This window comes from Castanea sativa, chromosome 5, assembly GCF_040712315.1.
Source record: "Castanea sativa cultivar Marrone di Chiusa Pesio chromosome 5, ASM4071231v1".
NCBI classification, from domain to species: Eukaryota; Viridiplantae; Streptophyta; class Magnoliopsida; order Fagales; family Fagaceae; genus Castanea; species Castanea sativa.
The window spans coordinates 21,812,678-21,831,816 of record NC_134017.1 but is presented as its reverse complement, the minus strand read 5'-3'; the positions used below and the strand labels follow the sequence as shown (position 1 = coordinate 21,831,816).

The window sequence follows — 19,139 nt, the reverse complement described above, 5'->3', positions numbered from 1 at the left end:
TGTAGTATTCTTGATCTCTCACTTTCGTTCATTTTACTTGCTCACATATATATAGTTACATACAATTTTCCACAAGCAGTAATAATGTTTTTTGTTTTTTTTTTTTTTTTGGTATTTCTTCTCTTTTGTTCTTAATTAATTATTTTCTTTAAATTAAAAAAAAAATCTGCTGTTCTTGCATAGAGTATATTCATAATACTTCCTTTTACATATCAACTAGTTACATTCTAATATGATAATATATAATTATTTTGTAATATGGTATAATGAATAATTACTTTACTTAAATATAATATAATATTTTCTCTGAAAATTTCTATCATTATATAATTATTCTCTTTTTAGTTTGTCCATATTTTCTAACTTCTACTATAATGTGTTATATTTTTCAAAACAAAAAATTCAAACAACTAAATTTTTTAAGTTTAAAATTTATTTTTCAAAATTCTCTTTCTTTTAAGAAAATTATCATAACAATCACTACTAATTTGAAAATTAGCCAACTCATATAAATTTCAAAAAGGCAAATATATGTTTGAATATATATATATATATATATGTGTGTGTGTGTGTGTGTGTGTGTGTTTGGGGGGGGGGGGGATATATCAATTATAAATTTTATTGATAAATTAATGACAAAACAATATTTCGTTTATACAACATTATAATAAACGTTGGGGTCTCTTATAATATGTGTCAATCATTACAATCACCTAAAAATTGTGCCTACAATAGCTTTATGAATGGTCGAATTTTTTTTACTATCCCTATTAACAGGATGTTGGATAGTTATTACGAGAAATTTTCTACTATTAAAAGAAATGCGAAAATTTGTTTGAATAGTTTTTTAATATAAAAATATTATCAATTGGTTTCAAATTAATAATAGATTTAACAATCTTACATAGTTTTTTAAGAGAGTTAAATAAATTGCTTAAACCAAATAATTAAACTAAAGTGATGAAAAGAGAATATCGGAAATTGATAGGGATGAAAACAACAAAAAAATTTACATGAATGAATGCATCATAAGAGTTAATCTTCTATCTTACTTATAATAATAATAATAATAATAATAAAATTAATCTTCCATCTTAACTTGCTTCTACTTGGTAGCAAAACACAGGTACTTGAAGGTTGGGTTTGCCTGGTTTGCTTTTTTAGGGTTCAGAATTAAAAATTATCACATGGTTTAATTCCACAGTTCATAAGCTTAAATTGTTAAGTTTTATAGTTGGTCAATGAGTACATATGTACATGTACTTAAATAGATAAAATAATATAAAAATAGAATCTGCATGGATTACGATTTTAAAAAATATAAATATAAATAAAGGTTATATATATGTTTTGCTTATATATGGAGTGATTTACATTACCGTTATTAACATGACCGTCTAGCTCCATGGCAACAGCCACTACTTCATCCAAGTTTGCGCTACTTAGTTCCTGTGAAATTAAAAGCTAACAAAGTCAAATGACTGGTTTTGGTTTTGTGGGAGATTCACAAACTCTATAGGTCAAAAACAACTGAATGTTATCAACAAAAACTCAATTTTCACATTAGCTTCTGATTCCATTGATTCTGTTGAGTAAGAAGCATGAGTCAGGAAATTCACCTCTTACACATCTGCCCTGTCTAATCCAAGAAAGTATAGTTTACACCCAAAAAAAATCTAAGAACCAAGATAGTGTATATATATAGGGTTTTTTTTTTTTTTTTTTTTTGAGAAATAGTGTATATATATAGGTGAATAACCTAAAAGATGACTCACCTCTAGTGATTGCAAATCTCATTTCAATTAATTAGTAGCAATCTAAATGTCAAAAGCAAGATGTACCACGTTTACAATTAATTTATATTATAGTATATTGTGGTTAATGTGGTAAAGTAACTGAATGGCACTTTTAGATAATTCATATTGTAAAAAATAATTAGTGGAAAAAATAAATAGGACACCACTTTGCCATATTAAGTAACGAAATAGTGCTCTCTCAAAAAAGTAACAAAATAGTGTACTTATTTTATTTAGTTATAAACATATATATAAATTATAGTAGATGAAGTAGCTGGTGTGGCTTTCCATTTTTATTTATTATTATATGGATAAAAACTTTAAAAAGTTAATCACAATAGAGGGAAGAACAAAAAAAAAAGTTACCAAATTGTGATGAGGGCTTTTTCTTGAATAAAAATCTCTGATCGAACTGTTAGTTGGAAATGTGGGTACAGGACCAACTTTAGTTGGTCCTGTGAGAACTTCATTTTGAATTTAAACAAATGCATTAGGGTTTGTTTGATAAGAGTATTCAAACAACAATTTTCAGTATTCAAGTAAATAATATATTTTGTTGAAAAAATTAGTAATTGGCGTCTCAACCAAAACTGGTTTTTTTTTTTTTTTAAATGGTTATTCTAATCTGTTTCCCTTTTTCTATAGTACCTTGAGGGATGCATTTTCTAGTATTATTTTTTATGAACGTGCTTTCAATAATAGTGATAATAGCAATTATTATGATTGAAAAGTTACAATCGTACGAGAGAACATGAAAAGTGATGGAGTTATTATGATTGATAGGTTACAATCAAAAGAAAAGTTTAGAGAATGTGTAAAATCATGCTGCATTATTGAATATATTAATAATGTAATAAAAAAAAAAAAAAAGGATGAAAAGCCAAAAAAAAAAAAATTTGAAACGTGATTGATGATATAGATCAAAAAGAGCATAGTGACGTTAAATGGTATGCTTCCACTTTTATATAAACATAAATAAATATAAATATTGATAATTGTAGCATTTCAAATTTTTTAATGGCCACCTTGGTGTGATGAGCATGCGCATCAATCAAATATCGAAACACACACACATATCCTCAAAGTTAAAAGAGAAAATTTAAAAATTCTCAATTTTTCCCAATGTGTTCATCTTTCTTTTCTTTTCTTTTTTTTTGTGGGTAAAGTGAGTTATTGGGTTCTATATATGAAGAGATTATTATCCATAACTTTGCTCCACAATCCCTAATGACCTCCAAATTCTCTCTCTCTCATACCTGTTGATCTCTAAAGGGATTTGTTTTTTTACCTTACTCATGCTTATCTACAAAGGTTGTCCATTTTCCTATAAAACAAAAACACCTAATATTTCTCTCTCTCTTATCTCTTTCAAGTGCCAAAGGTCTCTAAAACACTAAATTTCTACTCCATTTAAAATCACAACACATTACTATTGCTAGTAGAATAAGAAATAGTCACTGATGAAAACCCAAAACATGTCTCAAATCTTTATACAAAATAAAAAATAAAAAGAAGATGCAGGTTAAACAAATTCAATTCAAGCACTTCATCTTTTTTTATCTTTTCAATGTTTTTGCATATGCATGGTAATGTGGTTGGCCTCTCTTAACAAAGATATATGTTTTGTTCATTCAAGTATTGCTGATTGTATTCTGTTGAGGTGGCACTCTTATTCTTTGTTTTTAATGTCGTGGCATTTTTTATTAATTGAGCTGGCAATAGTCGATGGCCAGCCTGGCCATACGTGCATTATATGTGTATTTCAAATGTGACCTAGCAAATCCCTTAAAAATATATATATGTTTATTTACAAACACATTGTGTGCAGGAAAATATATAATTAGATAATTTTCTTCTTTCTTAAAATAAATTCCACGTAAATAATTGAATAAAAGAAGTGCTTGATTTTGGCGCCTTAAAAATTGAATTTTGGATGTAATTTATGAACTATTCCTATTTTAAGATTCTCTTTGACAATTTTGTATGGCAGTTTAGAAGGTAAAGATGTATTGGAAGAGTCTATGAAAAATTGCTATTAAAACTTTGAGAAAAACATTGTTAAGAGTTGTCTCATCCAATATTTGAGTAGAATATATATTATGTATTGAGAATAAAAGAAAAGTGGAGACTATTGGGCTTCTTGTTGAGTGGTAAATCTTTCTTTTTATTAGGTTCAATTCAGCGTTATTCAATCCATGGAAGGAAGGGTTACCCCTATCATGTGTAGCCTATACTAAAACATATTTAAAGAAAGAGAGGTTGGATGCCAATAAATTAAAACCTTCCAAGTCCACCCGTGATAATTGTGCAATTGTTTATAATGAAAAGCTTGAAATGCTTACCATATAATTTGTTAGGATTTAGGTTGAAAAAATATTCGTGACAATGTAATTTGCATTGAGGATGTAATTCTTTGAACCAAAAAAATAAAAAATAAAAAATTATAGTTTGAAGCTAAATAGAGAATTTCCATTTGAAGAAGCCCTCTCAACCAGAGATTTCACTTATTTGCTCGACCATTTTAAGCAAGAAGCCCCCTTGAGCGAGCTTGTCAAACGGCATTTTTTAAAATAATCAAAGTATATTGAGGAAGCGTGATTTTTCTTATGCAGAGCATTTTTTATGTGTGTGCCCTACATTTATTTCACACTTGCTAAGAGAATTTATATGCGTGGGAAGACTCGAGACTTCACGCTATTGTCTGGGAAGAGCAAAGAAGAATTGAGAGTTGAGACTGGGGCAAATCATTTTTTATGCTTTAGAGAGTAGAGAGAGCTTTCTATGTTCAACGCATTGTTGCTACCATATTTTCATGACTTCCAATCTTTTGCTTTTAATTTTTTGAGTTATACCTGTTGAACATCGATGAGTAGCATATATAATTGAATCTTTAAATAACTCTACTCCCTTCAACCCTTCCTCCCTCCCCTAATTCAGACGGACCATAAATATTCTTAGCTAACAAAAAAGAAACTAGTGCAAGGACACATATAACCTAATCCTTAAATAATCAATACATACATACATACATATATATATATATGGACCAATTAATTACCATTTATTTAATCCAGGAAAAAAAACCTTATTATAAACCAAAATAACTTAAAATTGAGTTCAGAAAACTGCATCTAAAAATACAATTTTGCAGTTGTCCATTCATTTTTCAGAATTGGTTTAGAACTGAACTCATTCAGTTTTTTCGAACTATTGAATTTCAACTATTGTACCAAATTACCCTGCTTGAAGTAAAGTTCCTGCTACGACAATGCTTATATTAAAATATTTTCCAACCGATAACATGTTTTCAAGGTATTGAAAAGTTTTTATTACATGTATAATTATACTCCTAGATTTTTTTAATTAGTTAATTTTCCTTGATTTTTCATTGACAAAACACTGCCTTGGAAGACCTTTAAAATTGTAAAGAGATTAACAGAAGGAATTTATAGATCAAACAGTTCCCAATAACAACAACAAATCCCAAAAAGGGCTGTCTGAGACAGATTATCTGACTATGCTGCCTAGATAAAATACCATATCAGATTAGTCGCTATCTCTGACCAATCAGCAAAACCAATTGTCAAGTGGGTACTTCTCCCTCTTATCGAACCTATATCAGAGAAGGCTACAGGAATCAAGAGAAAAAATATATAAATTCATCAGCCTTCAGAGATTCCTAGGGTTTTCATGTAAGTTATTTAATAAACTCTATACAACTTAAATTTCATGTACGAGGGAGAGAGAGAGAGAGGGAACAGCATGCACAAGACAGAAAAGACTCTTCACTATTAATAAAATTAAAAATAATACAAATATCACCTTTCTATAAAAGTATAAGATTTACAGCTCTATACAACTAACAGCATTGTCTTTCTGATCCAAAGACTCTTCACTATTTATAGAAGCAATCAATACACGTGACATTTCCATCAAAAAGAGATTACATGTCTATACAACAATAGTATGGTCTTCCCGATCCAAACACGGGTTACGGGTATCACATTGCATTACTAAGTCAGCTTTCGCCATAGAGATCCCTTGGAAGCTGATAAGCACTTCACTTTTGGGAAAACAAATCCTGCCTTCGGGGGGTTTCCATCAACAAGAGAATTCCCGTAAATCTCTTTGCACTCTTGTACTACCTGTTTGAAAAAATAACAGAAATATCAAGCCTACAGAACTCAAGTATTTTCTCCAAAGCAACATTGGGAAACGAAACAAAAGCAAAGAAATTTTAAACTCTGCAACACAAGAGACAATTATAGCTCCAAGTCACTGTAGGTCAAAATTTCTACCATAGAACTTTGGGTAACTGTACTTCCTAGATTAATGGAGGATGTAAAATGTCCCAAAGTCATATGTTCAACATAAGATATATAGATGGAATACATTCTATTGTGGTTTTTTCCCATATAACTACATAAACTTGGTCCTTGTAACATTCATAAATCAGTACACATCTCATGAGGCAGTGATTTTCACCATTACTTAGGATCGTCCTGTAAAGTACTATGAAGTTATTTTGGTTTCCATCAGACATCATAATACACCGTAAGGAAACTCATTTCTCATATTTTAGCATCCAACACTACATCTATGATTTAAAGCTGAGAAAAAGAACTAAAACACTGCACACCTCCTTCGCATCCTTCCTCGGTATGCCTTCCCGTAGTCCAACAAGTTTCTCAACAACCTCAGGCTGCAAGAGGAAAATATCGATAATTATTAATGAAGAATCTGTAATCTTCAGGTACTTTAGAAGACGTCAAGATTTCTATGCATTATCTTCTGTGGCAGGAAGTTAGCATTAACTTAAAAGAGAATAATGAAACACTGACCCAATTGACGGATAAACCATGATTTCTAATAATAAAGTGAACCAGAAGATAATTCTAGGAGCACCGTATTGTTTATTAATAATAAGTAGGGGAGAAAGCGGATGAGATGGTCACTAAATATATAATTTATTTATATTTAGATTACTAAATTATTCTAATAACCTCAAACGATTAATTGGTTTACTTGTTTGAAATTTCCAGTAACAAAATTGTGATGGAAAACTCAGATTTCTTCATTAATAAAAGAGATTACCGGGCAGTCAGGTTGATGTTCAAGAATATTTGTGTAAATGAGCGTGAAGGTATCCAGGCTCTCTGCTGAAGCAAGTTCTCTTAAATCACTCATTATCCTAACTCTGTTTTCGACTTTCTGCAACCCAAGTGAGGAAAATTAGAATAAAGAAGCATAGGAAGAAATTAAAAGATAAATTTGACCAAGAATTAAAATAAATAAACAAAATTCTCTGTGATAGGAATTCACTTCAAAAGATAAGGAGACTTTTCGGAAAACCACCCAAACACTTTCCAAAACATATTCAGTACTTACAGAAACAGTCAAATATTCCCTAAAAAAGTCCATAAGAACTTCTTCATCCAGCCTCATCCGTTCTATAGTTTCTTCCTTGATATAGTTTCTCTAAAGTCAAAAGCATCATTAGGTTCATCATGTTCTAAAATAAAAATAACTATATAAATTACAGGGGAGTACAAACAAAAGCAGTCTTTTCAATGTGAAATAAAAACCTGTATTAAAAGATGATCGACGTAAACAATCACTGTTTCCTCCAGGCAAGCTTCAACGAATCTCCTAAATGATCTTTCTTCAATGTACCTTATATACCAATATAACATGCGAAAATAAATGTCTTATTTTTATGAGACACACAGCAGTACCATAATCATCATAATACAGTAATACCAAACCAAAGTATAAAAACCTTAATTAGTATTCTGCAGAAACAAATTTTGTTCAAAATAAGCCAGAGTTCCAAAAATTGGTGATACTCAAACAATTTTAAGGCAAATTAATAAGTGATTTTTGGGTTAATTTAAAACAAATTGGATAGAAGGAAGACTCAGGCACAAGCATTTTACACGTAGAGTTGAATCAAATCAAACTTTACTATCTTGGGACAAAATCTGATGGAGAGACTAGGCCCCAATATTTTGATGCCTCAATTACATTCAATCAATATAGAAAGACTAGAGTTGGATTAAATCAAGCTAAAATAGGGTTTTCATGGTCCCATCTTCATATAAAGTGATGCTCTAAAATAAAACTATTTAGAAGAAACAATTAATTCACAATGCCATCCTGATGCACACAAAACTTATCAAGGATAATTGATGGCCATAAGATAGAAGAAGGGAACAAACTAAAGGCTGTAATCCTGTCCATGTCAAACACTACTTTTAATTCAAAACAATAAAAGTACACAAATGTATGTTGAACCAACAAAAGCCTGCAGCACTGAAACCAAAGCACAGCGGAGAAAAATATTTGTAAGTCAGAGAAGAACACTCACATTTTCACATCTGTAAAATAATCACCAAATGTTGCAACCAGGTACTCCGTAACTTGTCCTTCACACCACTCTGGAACATGCAAAATGTGAAAACCCAACTCAGATACTAAGACAATTGTTTAAAGAGAGAGTAAGAAAAGCAATGAAGTCATTTCCAACTAAAACAGTTTCATCATTAACAGGTGCACGAATTGCATCAGAAAATCAATGATTGCATGATTTGAAATCACTAATTAATTAACATTGAAGCAATACGTATCAAGTTGTTCCATGGGATCTATTGGGCACATACTCAAAATTGTCAAGTTATTGAAACATAACAGATATAAATTTCTTAGGACTTTTAACTTACTGGGACGCTTCCAAATCTTCTGCATGAATACTATGAAAAGCCCGAATCACTTTTTTCCCCCTACATGCATCCACTGATGGTTTGGGTGTCTCTTGTACATAATGACATCCATCATGAAATCTTTACTTCAGTGATAGCTTAGCTTATGTTCTAGAGACACTGCCTTCTGCCTACCTAATCTATTTTTCCCCTAGACAAACTGAACTTGACCCAATGACAACTTATTCCAATTACATGGGGATGTGCATGTGGACACTTTTGCACAATTCTACACCAATCACAACAATATCTGCTGTTAGGTCCTTAGCAATGTATAGTTTTTTTCTTTTCTCACTGTTTCAGTCCATGTTATTTTGGACAATGCATTTGTCCTTTCTATCAGGGAGAAATTTCCTTCAATTTAAGGTGAAAGAAAACTCGGTACGCATATTTAGAACTGAGGTATATAAACTTATAAATATGAGGACAATTAAAGGCAATAATACATTTTGGACCACCCAATTGAAGCCTGATACAACATACATATTGATGCAGTAGAGGCCATAGGGCCCATTACACAACCAACTAGTGACTCTAAAAAATATTCAAAGGGCCTACTGTCAGGCTGACTACAATCAAGCCTAATGACATTCTAATGTCTGAAAAATCTTAATACTGACATTTACAAATTAAAATTCTGATTTTTGGCAGCTGTCCACAACCATATAACCTTAATGCGTAAGGGAATAAATTCCCTCTTTTGTTTATTCTCTATTAGGCTATTAGCCTCTATCAAATAAGAGTATAAAAAAGCTAAAGTTTGACAAACATGCAAAGATAGCATAATTCCACCATTTAGGTATCAAATCCCAATCACTTATTATGAGATGTTTTAATGATCTGTACCCAACAAAAAAAAAAGCCAGGTCATGTGAACTGTAGCAACTCATTGCTTTTGTCCTACCGGTGTTTTAAATGGTTCAGACTAAATTCAATTCAGAATAAAAATTGGAGGTTAAATATGGGAGGTATAAAGAGAAAACACAAAAGTAAAAGACTAAAGATCTAAAATTTAAAGGATTTAAAATTCCAAGAAAGACGAAGAACAAGATCTCTCAATTGTCCTCATTGAATCGAAAAACCACCTCAGATGTATTGAGTTAAAATATTGGTCATATCTAGTCCCATCAAAGGTCCTAACCTTGCTCTCCCTCCAAATACTTTACATAAGGCATAGAGGTATAGAAATCCAAAATGATGCTACTCTGATACATACTAACATTCCAATTACCCAACCACTGTGTTTGTAATAACAACTCTACAAATCCCAAACAAAGAGAATACTTATGACCATAGAACAAAGTGGTTCACTGTGTCCCCTCATTTTACACAAGCAGCACTAGTCAATTATAATCTTGCTATTCTTCCTGAGATTATCGACTGTCAATATTTTACCATGTGTTGCTGTCCAAACTAAAAGAGCCACCTTTTGCAGGCTTTTGCCTTCCAAATGGAGTTCCAGGGACAATTAAGCTGCCCCTCTTCTTTTTCTTTTTCCTTTTTTTTTTTTTTGAACTAGTAACCTCCACTTCATGGGGCATGGCCCCAGCTGATTGTGTTAACACTTAATAGTAGCATTCTATCTGATTCGTCCCCACTCCAATTAACTCAGCCACGTAAAACAAATCAAAGAGATGTTGAACATATTCAAGAATGCAATCCAATAATGCCCATGAATATGCTGGATTCCAATGTGAATCATCATTAGAACAACGCATATGACATGCTATGGTTACATCTCAATTGTCTGTCTATTGTAATTTCTAACAATCCCAGAAATAAGAGTTTCTAAGATCTTCTCCACAACATAAATCATAAGTTGGGTAAAAACAGAATTATTGCCATCCCTAAGATTAAACCTGATAAAAAGTGGAACTTTCCCTAAACCAATCTAATATTTTGTTTAAATTTCAGTCAATGTGTTCCCTTAACTTATTTTCTTCATTTTTTTTATTTGTTTTAGTGCATCCCTAACCTCAACAGTTTACCACTTACAGCAATCCTCCCCATATTTTTCCCTCAATGCCCAAACCTCTTGAAGAAAATTGAGAGCAAGTCATCTCCCGATTCTCGGAATGATACATCACCTTATCCCTTTATCTGTTCAACAAAAAAAAAAAGCCATTTTTGAGATTCTCCAACATAAAGTGGGTAAGTAAACTAACCCAATTGAGGTCTCTTCCTGACTAGCTCATGATACCCAAGTGTCTAATCACCTCTACAGGGGCACATTTCTTAACAAGCACATCAATACACGACCTCCTTTATTCCACCTTTTAAGATGTAGCTTCAGCCCCACCTAAAACAGAAATGGAATCCTTTTGAAACTAAAAACCAAACCATTGTTACGCACTATCCAAAAGTCCTTCTGAATTGAGTCACATGGTTTGGAACCTAAAAGGCCTTTCCCTTGATGCATACCACCCACCACCCTTCCCCCCCACCCAAAAAAAACACATCCAAAATAATTGGAGAGTGATCTACCATGAACATACCCCAGCCAATTGCTCCCAAAACCCTCATCTAGCCCTATCATCATTAGGACAATGAACATGTGGAAAATATCAAACAAAGCTGATCTCCATTGTATAACAGACAAGTAATGGTAAAAACTACTTGACCTTTCTAAATAAAGCTTAATAGCAAGTCCAGCACTCCTGGATCTTCAGATATGGTAAAATAGGAACCACAAATAGTAAAAATAATTTACCTTTCTGATAAAGGTTTACAAGTAACTCCTGCACTCCTGGATCTTCAAATATTACACTAACTGTTTGCTGGACAGCTTCCTATCATCAACGCAGAATTTAAATATTAGTTCTGAAGATCTATTTCAAACACATTAAGCCATCAGGATATACAATGTATGCTAGTATATTATGAATAGCACATATAACAACTTTATGGAGCATGAAAAAATACAAAATTTTGTAAAATATTCACTACAAAACAATTATGGTTGCATTTCAAATCTAGTCTGGTGGCCAAGTACAAGGCCATGGCACATGTCATGTGAGCTTATGTGATTAAGTACCTTATCACAGAATTAGGTTTGATGTGCAATTGCCTATAGCTATAGATCTTTACCTCGGGAATATCTTTTCGGTTATTCCTATTCAGCTCAAGTCCACAGGGCAGCATTGGTTCAACACCCCCCCCCCCAAACACACACACACACACACACACACACACACATATAGGTGCATTATCATCTTGTTTGAGAAAAGAGTGGAAAGTGGTGTAATTCCCAACCATATGAGATAAGATATATTGTAAGAGATAACATAAATTTTAAGCTTTATGATTAAGTACATTTCACATGGAAGTCTAATGGTAAAGCATTTAAATATATCATGCAGTAATAGAATTACAAAGATATACTATGTAGGGCATGCTCCATGCGATATTAGAAGGAAAATACACCAAAAAATATATAATAAAAACCTTCAAATGTGATCATACCTTTGCAAACTCTAGGAAACCCTTGCAGGTGTCTTCAAAATTAACCTATATATGAAAAAGGAAAAAGGCTTTGCAATTATTTTACAATAACATTTAAAAATTACATCAATACAAAAAGATAAGAAAGGCCAAACAAGAAAGTCAAGCGCGCGCGCGCGCACGGGGGGGGGGGGGGGAATTGAAGATCTTTATACAGGAGCTCAAGTCAACTACAAAAATAAAAGAAATAAATAAATAAATAAATACACTAGCTGTCATTCTTTTTTGATAGGAAACACTAGCTACTGTAAAATAGACTAGTTGTCATTCCTTATCAAATTTGATTATGTAGATGGATTTTAAATGTTTATTGGTGTACCTTTTGTTATGCCCCAATGTTAGGATTGTTCCCTTTGTTGCATTTTTTAAATAAAAATTCTTACATATTACAAAAAATTGTTGATTTTTTTGTTGGCAAGGAATGTGTGTTCGTCGTCCAGTAGCAAAAACCATCTTTTAGATTGGTATCGCAGTAGCCCTTTGGTTGGGTATTGGAGCAACATTACCTATTGATAAATCCTTAACTTTAGGTATTTTTTAAATTGATTCAATTGTGAAATAAAATATCACGACATGTGTATCTAGGGGGAATTCGCTTTGCAGCGACTATTCCCTAGATACATCTCTGCAATAATTCAATTTTGGATCTATTCTGAGTTATGGATTGTGCTAAAGATTCAAAACCCTTTTTTTTCCTTAATTTTTTTTTATAAGAAATAGAAATGGCCCAATTTAGAGCATCACCCCATTCTGCCTTATGTGAACAATTTGGACAGAGAAACAACTGTACTTTCAATGGCACTACTCATCTAATTCTGAGCATAAATCCATATAAATTTGTGAGAGTGGTCAAATGTAGTTGGCAATGTCTCTTCTCTATCTCTATCCTCGACTTAAAGTCCTTTTCTTCAGTACACTCCTTGAATGGAGTTTGTTCTTGCCATCATGTTCTTGTTTGTCCCTCCCTATTCTAGTTGATCAATGTAATCTGGGTTCTTAATTTTTTGCCACTGCACATTTCCACTGTACTTAGGTTGGCTAATTTTTAATAAAAGTTCTTACGTTATTTATCCCAAAAAAAAAAAAAAAAAAAAAAGAGAAAAGAACTCAGATTGATAATAATATAACCTGCTCAGCATAGTTTTGTGGAAGAGCTTCCATGGTGCTATTACTTAGCTCCATTGCAAGATCATAGCAGCGCAGATTGTTGTTAACCTGTACACAATGACAACAGGAGTTTTTGTTAAAATGTACAAAATGTCAACAGAGAAACATATAAAAAGCTATTTCAATGCAAGCGCCAAAGATTGTCCCTGGGTAAATGATCAAATAACTCACAAACCATTGCACACAAAGGCTCCAGACCAATTTCAGCAGCAGGTTCTTCAAGTCTCTGCCTCTCAGCTGCTTGAAAATCAATCATCACCTGAAGCAAGACAAACCACGAGGTCCAAACATGCAGGGAAAATAAATAAATAATTTAAAAAAAAAAAAAAACAAAATCAAAGCTCTTAATTATTTAATAATGACTTTTAGCAATATTACTGATCAATTAACCCGCCACACATAGTAAAGAACTACATAAGATTGTAAGAAAGATATTATCATCAAGAGAAACCAAAGAAAAATCATTTGTTAATATCTCCATCAAGTGAAGCCATCAGATACATTCATATATGAAAAAATTAACTTTTTTTTTTAATATGAAATTTTATTGATGAAAAATTGTACAAGTAAATAGGGAACAAGAAATCTATATTGGCTGTATACAGTACACCAAAGACTTCCTCTACAAAGATCATGAATACAATGAATCTATGAAATCATACAAATTGGAAGGCCTGTGATCTAGGGCATGATGATGTGGCATGGCCAAATAATCTACATGGGTATGATGAGTCAGGCTACTATTCCACATGGGATGATGACATGGCTGAGAAATGAACATGGCAATGGACGCTCTTTAAGAACATGTGACTAAGGTCCCACTTTGTAAGCTTAACTCAACATTTTTCAAGTATTCAAATCCTGAAAACCATGGGTCCCACTCTTAAAAACTATATTTGGAAAGAGAACCTTAAATAGAGTTTTTAGAGTTACTATTCATTAAAATTATAATTTTTCTTACACACTACTATCTCTCTCCCTGTTCATGACTCTCACTCTCACTCCCCCCCCACCCCTTTCTCTCAACCAGAACCACAGACTCTCACTTTTCTCTGTCTCACCACTGCTTGGCCACTAATGATTTACAGCTACCATTAGCTGGGAGTTTATTGGCCAATATTCAAGCCATTAGTTCCTATGCACAAGTTTGAGTACAATAGCAAAATGAATTTATGAAAATGAACAGAGAAATCAGAGGACATACTTACAAATACGAAAACAATAACAATAATTGAAGTTTGCTTCCTTCTCCTTGTTCCTTATATCCACCTGGTTCTATTCTTTTAATATATATACATATATATATATATATAGACCTGCCTGGTTCTGGTTCAGATTTCATCGGAGTCAATGAGTTTTGCACAGATTTGGTTTTGGTTGGAAGGGGTAAAAGGGAGGGCTTGCTTGCTTTTGATAGATGGTGGTAATAGCCAATTGGCTATAATGGTATTAAAGAGAGAGGGGGTGTTTCATTTCACTGCTTCCTAGAATAAGATCTGGTAGTTGGTGTGCATTGTGGCCTTCAATTTCTTTTCTTTCAAATACTGTTTGGCAAGCCAGAAATTCAGCAGGAAAAAGCAACAAAGGATGTGAGATTTGGGTTACCATTAGTTCCAAATCTGAGTTTGCATCAGATCTGGATTGGTCTTTCACAGTGAATTTCATTTTTAAAACAGCTCCCTCTAAAGCCAAACCTCTCAACCCAACTCTTCTTAATAATTTTAAGCCCAAGCCGATCCTGGTATGGCGGCCCAAATCAAAAGAACTTACCTCCTTGCCTTTTCTGATTCACGAGACCCAACGATTTCTTCCAGGGCAGTCATCCTCTCTGCCATTGGTCTCGGTAATCCATGCAATAGATAATTTGAGCTCCAATGTAGTGGATGCAGTGCCGATAACGTTGCTGACCAAGTTGAATAAGGTCTCCAATGTAGCCGCTGCTGAGATTCTCGGCTCCAATGAGGCCAATGAGGTCAGGAATGAGTTATCGGCACTGCCCAAGTCGATTAATGTCTCCAATGTAGTTGTTGCTATGATTCTCGGCTCCGATGAGGCCAAGAATGAGTCGGCATGTACCTCAGAGGTGAAGAGAGCCTACAGCGAGACCCCCGACTGATACTTCAGGAGCATTCCGGCAATGTAATCAAGAAATGGGGGAATTTGGAGCAGTGAATGCTTGAATTGCGTGACGAAAGGAGGGTTGCGGTTCCGATTCAAATCTCTTTGCCACAAGGTGAAGCCACCAAGGTGTTGGAAGAGCAAAACCAGTTGGCCTTAGTTCCAATGAAGTCTTCAGACTTTATGGATGTGTCATCGGCTCATTTCAAAGAGGTTGAAGAACTTGTGGAGGATTGGGTTTCGGACACCTATTCGGAGGATGCTGATCTGCCTCTAGCTAGTGAACCACTTGCTTTTTCTCTACCCTTGGCCATGGAAGAACAGGAAGTTGTGGGTGTGGAGAGTTTTGTGGGTGTGGATAGTTCAGTGAGGCAAGAAACTTACTCCTGAGTGGTTTCAAAGTAGATTCAACAACTTTGACATCTTCCTGGGCATGTCCCTAGAAGGTTTGGAAAATCAAGCAACAGAATTTGTATTGGCTGTTGAGGCTGAATTAAAACAGAGGGCTGCTTTGAACAAGAAAGCACGTGATTCGGGGGTGAAAGGTTTAAGAGAGTTGAAGGGATTGTTCATTTCTATTAATCTACCTCTGCTAGGCGTAGTGGTAATAGTAGGGATTGGGCACTTTTTCTTTCTCAATGAATTTAAAGTTACTTTCCTGGAATGTCAGAAGGTTGAATGAAGTTGAAAAGATGCTTCAGATTCGTAATTTGTTGCGTACCTGGAGGGCTGATATTGTGTGTTTGCAGGAGACCAAACTTGAGAGGATTACTAGAGGAATTGTTTGAAGTATATGGAGTTGTCCATATGTAGATTGGTCGTACCTGGGTTTTGAAGGTGCTTCTGGTTGTATTTTATTGATGTGGGATAGATGGGCTGTGGAAAAGGTGGAGGAAGCAGTGGGGCATTTTTCAGTTTCATGCAAATTTTGTAATATTGGTGACCAATTTGAGTGGGCTTTTACTGGTGTATATGGGCCAAATTTGAACAAAAGGCATAGGAAAATGTGGGAGGAACTAACCGGGAAAATCAGTTGGTGGGATTTGCCATGGTGTCTAGGAGATGACTTTAATATAATCCACTTCCCATCAGAGAGACTAAGGGCTTCAAGTTATACTTGGGCTATGTATGGTTTTTCTGACTTTATCTCTCTTCATTGGCTGATGGATATTCCTATAGAAAGGGGCCTTTACACTTGGTCCAATTCAGCCTCAACTTCTCGACTAGATCAGTTTCTTTTCTCTCCACTCTTGGTAGATCACTTCACACAGTTTTTCCAGAAAAAGATGTCTAGAGTACTTTCAGATCACTTTCCAATTTTGTTGAAGGGTGGGAGTCAGCGAAGAGGTAGAACTCCTTTTCGTTTTGAAAATATGTGATCGAGGGTGAAAAAATTTTTTGACAAAGTGAAGGCTTGGTGGGCATCCTATTTACTCCAAGGAAATCCTTGTTTCATACTAGCTAAGAAATTGGCAGCCTTGAAATTGAATCTAAAAAAGTGGAATGAAACGGAGTTTGGCAATGTCACATATAAGAAACAGCAGCTTTGGAGCAAGTTGAATGTTTTGGATGCTAAAGAGGAGACTCATAGATTAACAACTGAGGAAAAGTTAGAATAAGTTAATCTTCATATGGATATTGAAAATTGACTCTTTTAGTAGAGATTTGTTGGAGGCAAATGTCTAGGGTGGTACACTTGAAGTAAGGGGATGCCAATACCAGATTCTTTTTATTGAATGGCTAATTCTAATAGAAGAAATAACGGTATTGAAAGCCTTATGGTTAATGGCAACTTGTCATCCAATCTAGGTAAGATTGCAGATTGTATTACTCAATTTTTCATGAATTGATACTCTGATCAGCAAGTTGATAGACCATTTCCAAATGTGTTGGTTTTTCCAATCATATCTGGCAATAATGCGGATTGGTTAGAGACCTTTTGAAGAGGCAGAAATTTTCGATGTCATACAGAATTTTAATGGTGATAAATCTCCAAGACCAAATGGTTTCATGGCCTTATTTCATCATTTTTTTTTTTTTTTGTTGAAGGTCAATTTGAGAAAAGTTTAAATGCAACTTTCATTACTCTCATCCCTAAAAAAAAAAAAAAAAAAATGCAGCAAGTGAGATTAGGGATTTTCGCCCCATTAGTCTTGGTTTGGGGGGGGGGGGTATTATTGCTAAAGTGTTGGCCACCCGACTTCGCACAGTTATGGAAGATATAATTTCAGCATCTCAGAATGAGGAATAGATTGATCCTCAACCTTGTTCTTATTGCTAATGAATGCTTTAACAGTAGATTGAAGGCTGGTATGTTGGGGCTGCTTTGCAAACTAGATGTTGAGAAGGAATTTGATCATGTAAACAAGGGTTTTATTTTGCAGTTGCTAGAACGGAGTAAGTTCTCTGCTAAGTGGAGGCAGTGGATTTTCTTCTGTCTATCTACAGTTCATTTCTCTATTCTGATTAATGGCTCTCCTTGTGGGTTTTTTGAGAGCTCCAAAGGGTTGAGACAAGGTGATCCATTGTCTCCTTTGTTGTTTGTTTTAGTTATGGAAGCCCTTGGAAGAATGATGGATCAAACTGTCCATGAAGGACACATGTCAAGCTTTAGCGTGGGTAACTTAGAAGGAAGATCCTTGGTGGTGTGTCTCCTCTTTGCAGATGACACTCTAATTTTTTGTAATGCTAACCTAGATCAAATTTTGATTCTCCGTATGATTCTTATTTGGTTTGAGGCGGTTTCTAGTTTAAAGATAAATCTGGACAAATCAAAATTGATTCCCATTGGAGTGGTACATAATATAGACTTACTATTGAATGTGCTTGGCTGTAAGCCGGGTACTCTTCCAATGAAATATTTAGGTCTTCCTTTGGGTGCTAAATTCAAGGATAAGACTATATGGAACCTAATTCTGGAGAAAATGGAAAGGAGATTAGCAGGATGGAAATGCTTGTACTTATCCAAGGGAGGTAGAGTTACTTTAATCAAAAGCACTCTATCTAATTTACCCACTTATTTTCTATCTTTATTTCCTACACCTACTATTGTGGCTAACCGAATGGAGAAACTTCAGCAGAATTTCTTATGGAGTGGCATTGGTGATGAACCTAAATTTCATTTGGTTAAATGGGCTACGGTTTGTTCTCCCATTTCTTCAAGTGACTTGGGGATAAGGAAGATAAGACTTTTTAATGAAGCTTTGCTTGTGAAGTGGCTATGGAGATTTGGGATGGAGAAGGATGCCCTTTGGAGGCAAGTGATAGAGGTGAAATACGGATGTGTATGGGGGGACTGGTGTACCAGATCTATTAATAGTCCATATGGTGTTGGTTTAAGGAAAAATATCAGTCATGGATGGCCTTCTTTTTCACACCATGTCTAGGGTAAAGTTTTGGCAAGACCGATGGTGTGTAGAGACATCTCTTGCAATCAACTATCCTAACTTGTTTAGATTTTGCAAGAATAAGGAGGCTAGTGTGACTAAGCTTATGAAGTCCACCAATGGCATCCTCTTTTGGGATGTAAGCTTCTTTAGGGGTGTGCATACTCGGGAATTAGTAGCTTTGTCAGGTTTCATGAAAAAAATATACGGTTATTGAAGAGGGTTTTTGGTGAGGATAAGATGTGTTGGAAACCGAGTAAAAATAAGGGGTTCATGGTTAATGATTATTATAGAATTTTAGTGAGCTCTACTAAGTGCTTTTTTCCTTAGAAAAGTATTTGGAAACATAAGATTCCTTCCAGAGTTGCTTTCTTTGTTTGGACTACTGCATTAGGGAAATGTTTGACAATTGA

The 19,139-nt window shown here is 34.1% G+C and overlaps 1 protein-coding gene across 2 annotated transcripts in view; it reads right to left on the bottom strand.

The window, feature by feature from the left end:
• Window positions 1-5,565: 5,565 nt before the first annotated feature.
• LOC142635967 (exocyst complex component SEC6-like) overlaps window positions 5,566-19,139 on the bottom strand; it is a 30,539-nt gene continuing 16,965 nt past the window's right edge. For both annotated transcript variants that reach the window (XM_075810016.1, XM_075810017.1), the window contains 10 exons: window positions 13,398-13,481; window positions 13,184-13,270; window positions 12,017-12,061; window positions 11,265-11,343; window positions 8,164-8,233; window positions 7,382-7,469; window positions 7,185-7,274; window positions 6,891-7,007; window positions 6,436-6,498; window positions 5,566-5,941 (listed from right to left, as the gene is read on the bottom strand). In XM_075810016.1, the coding sequence (XP_075666131.1) occupies window positions 5,810-5,941; window positions 6,436-6,498; window positions 6,891-7,007; window positions 7,185-7,274; window positions 7,382-7,469; window positions 8,164-8,233; window positions 11,265-11,343; window positions 12,017-12,061; window positions 13,184-13,270; window positions 13,398-13,481 (855 nt within the window). In that variant the 3' untranslated portion in view covers window positions 5,566-5,809. The remainder of the gene's footprint in view (window positions 5,942-6,435; window positions 6,499-6,890; window positions 7,008-7,184; window positions 7,275-7,381; window positions 7,470-8,163; window positions 8,234-11,264; window positions 11,344-12,016; window positions 12,062-13,183; window positions 13,271-13,397; window positions 13,482-19,139) is intronic.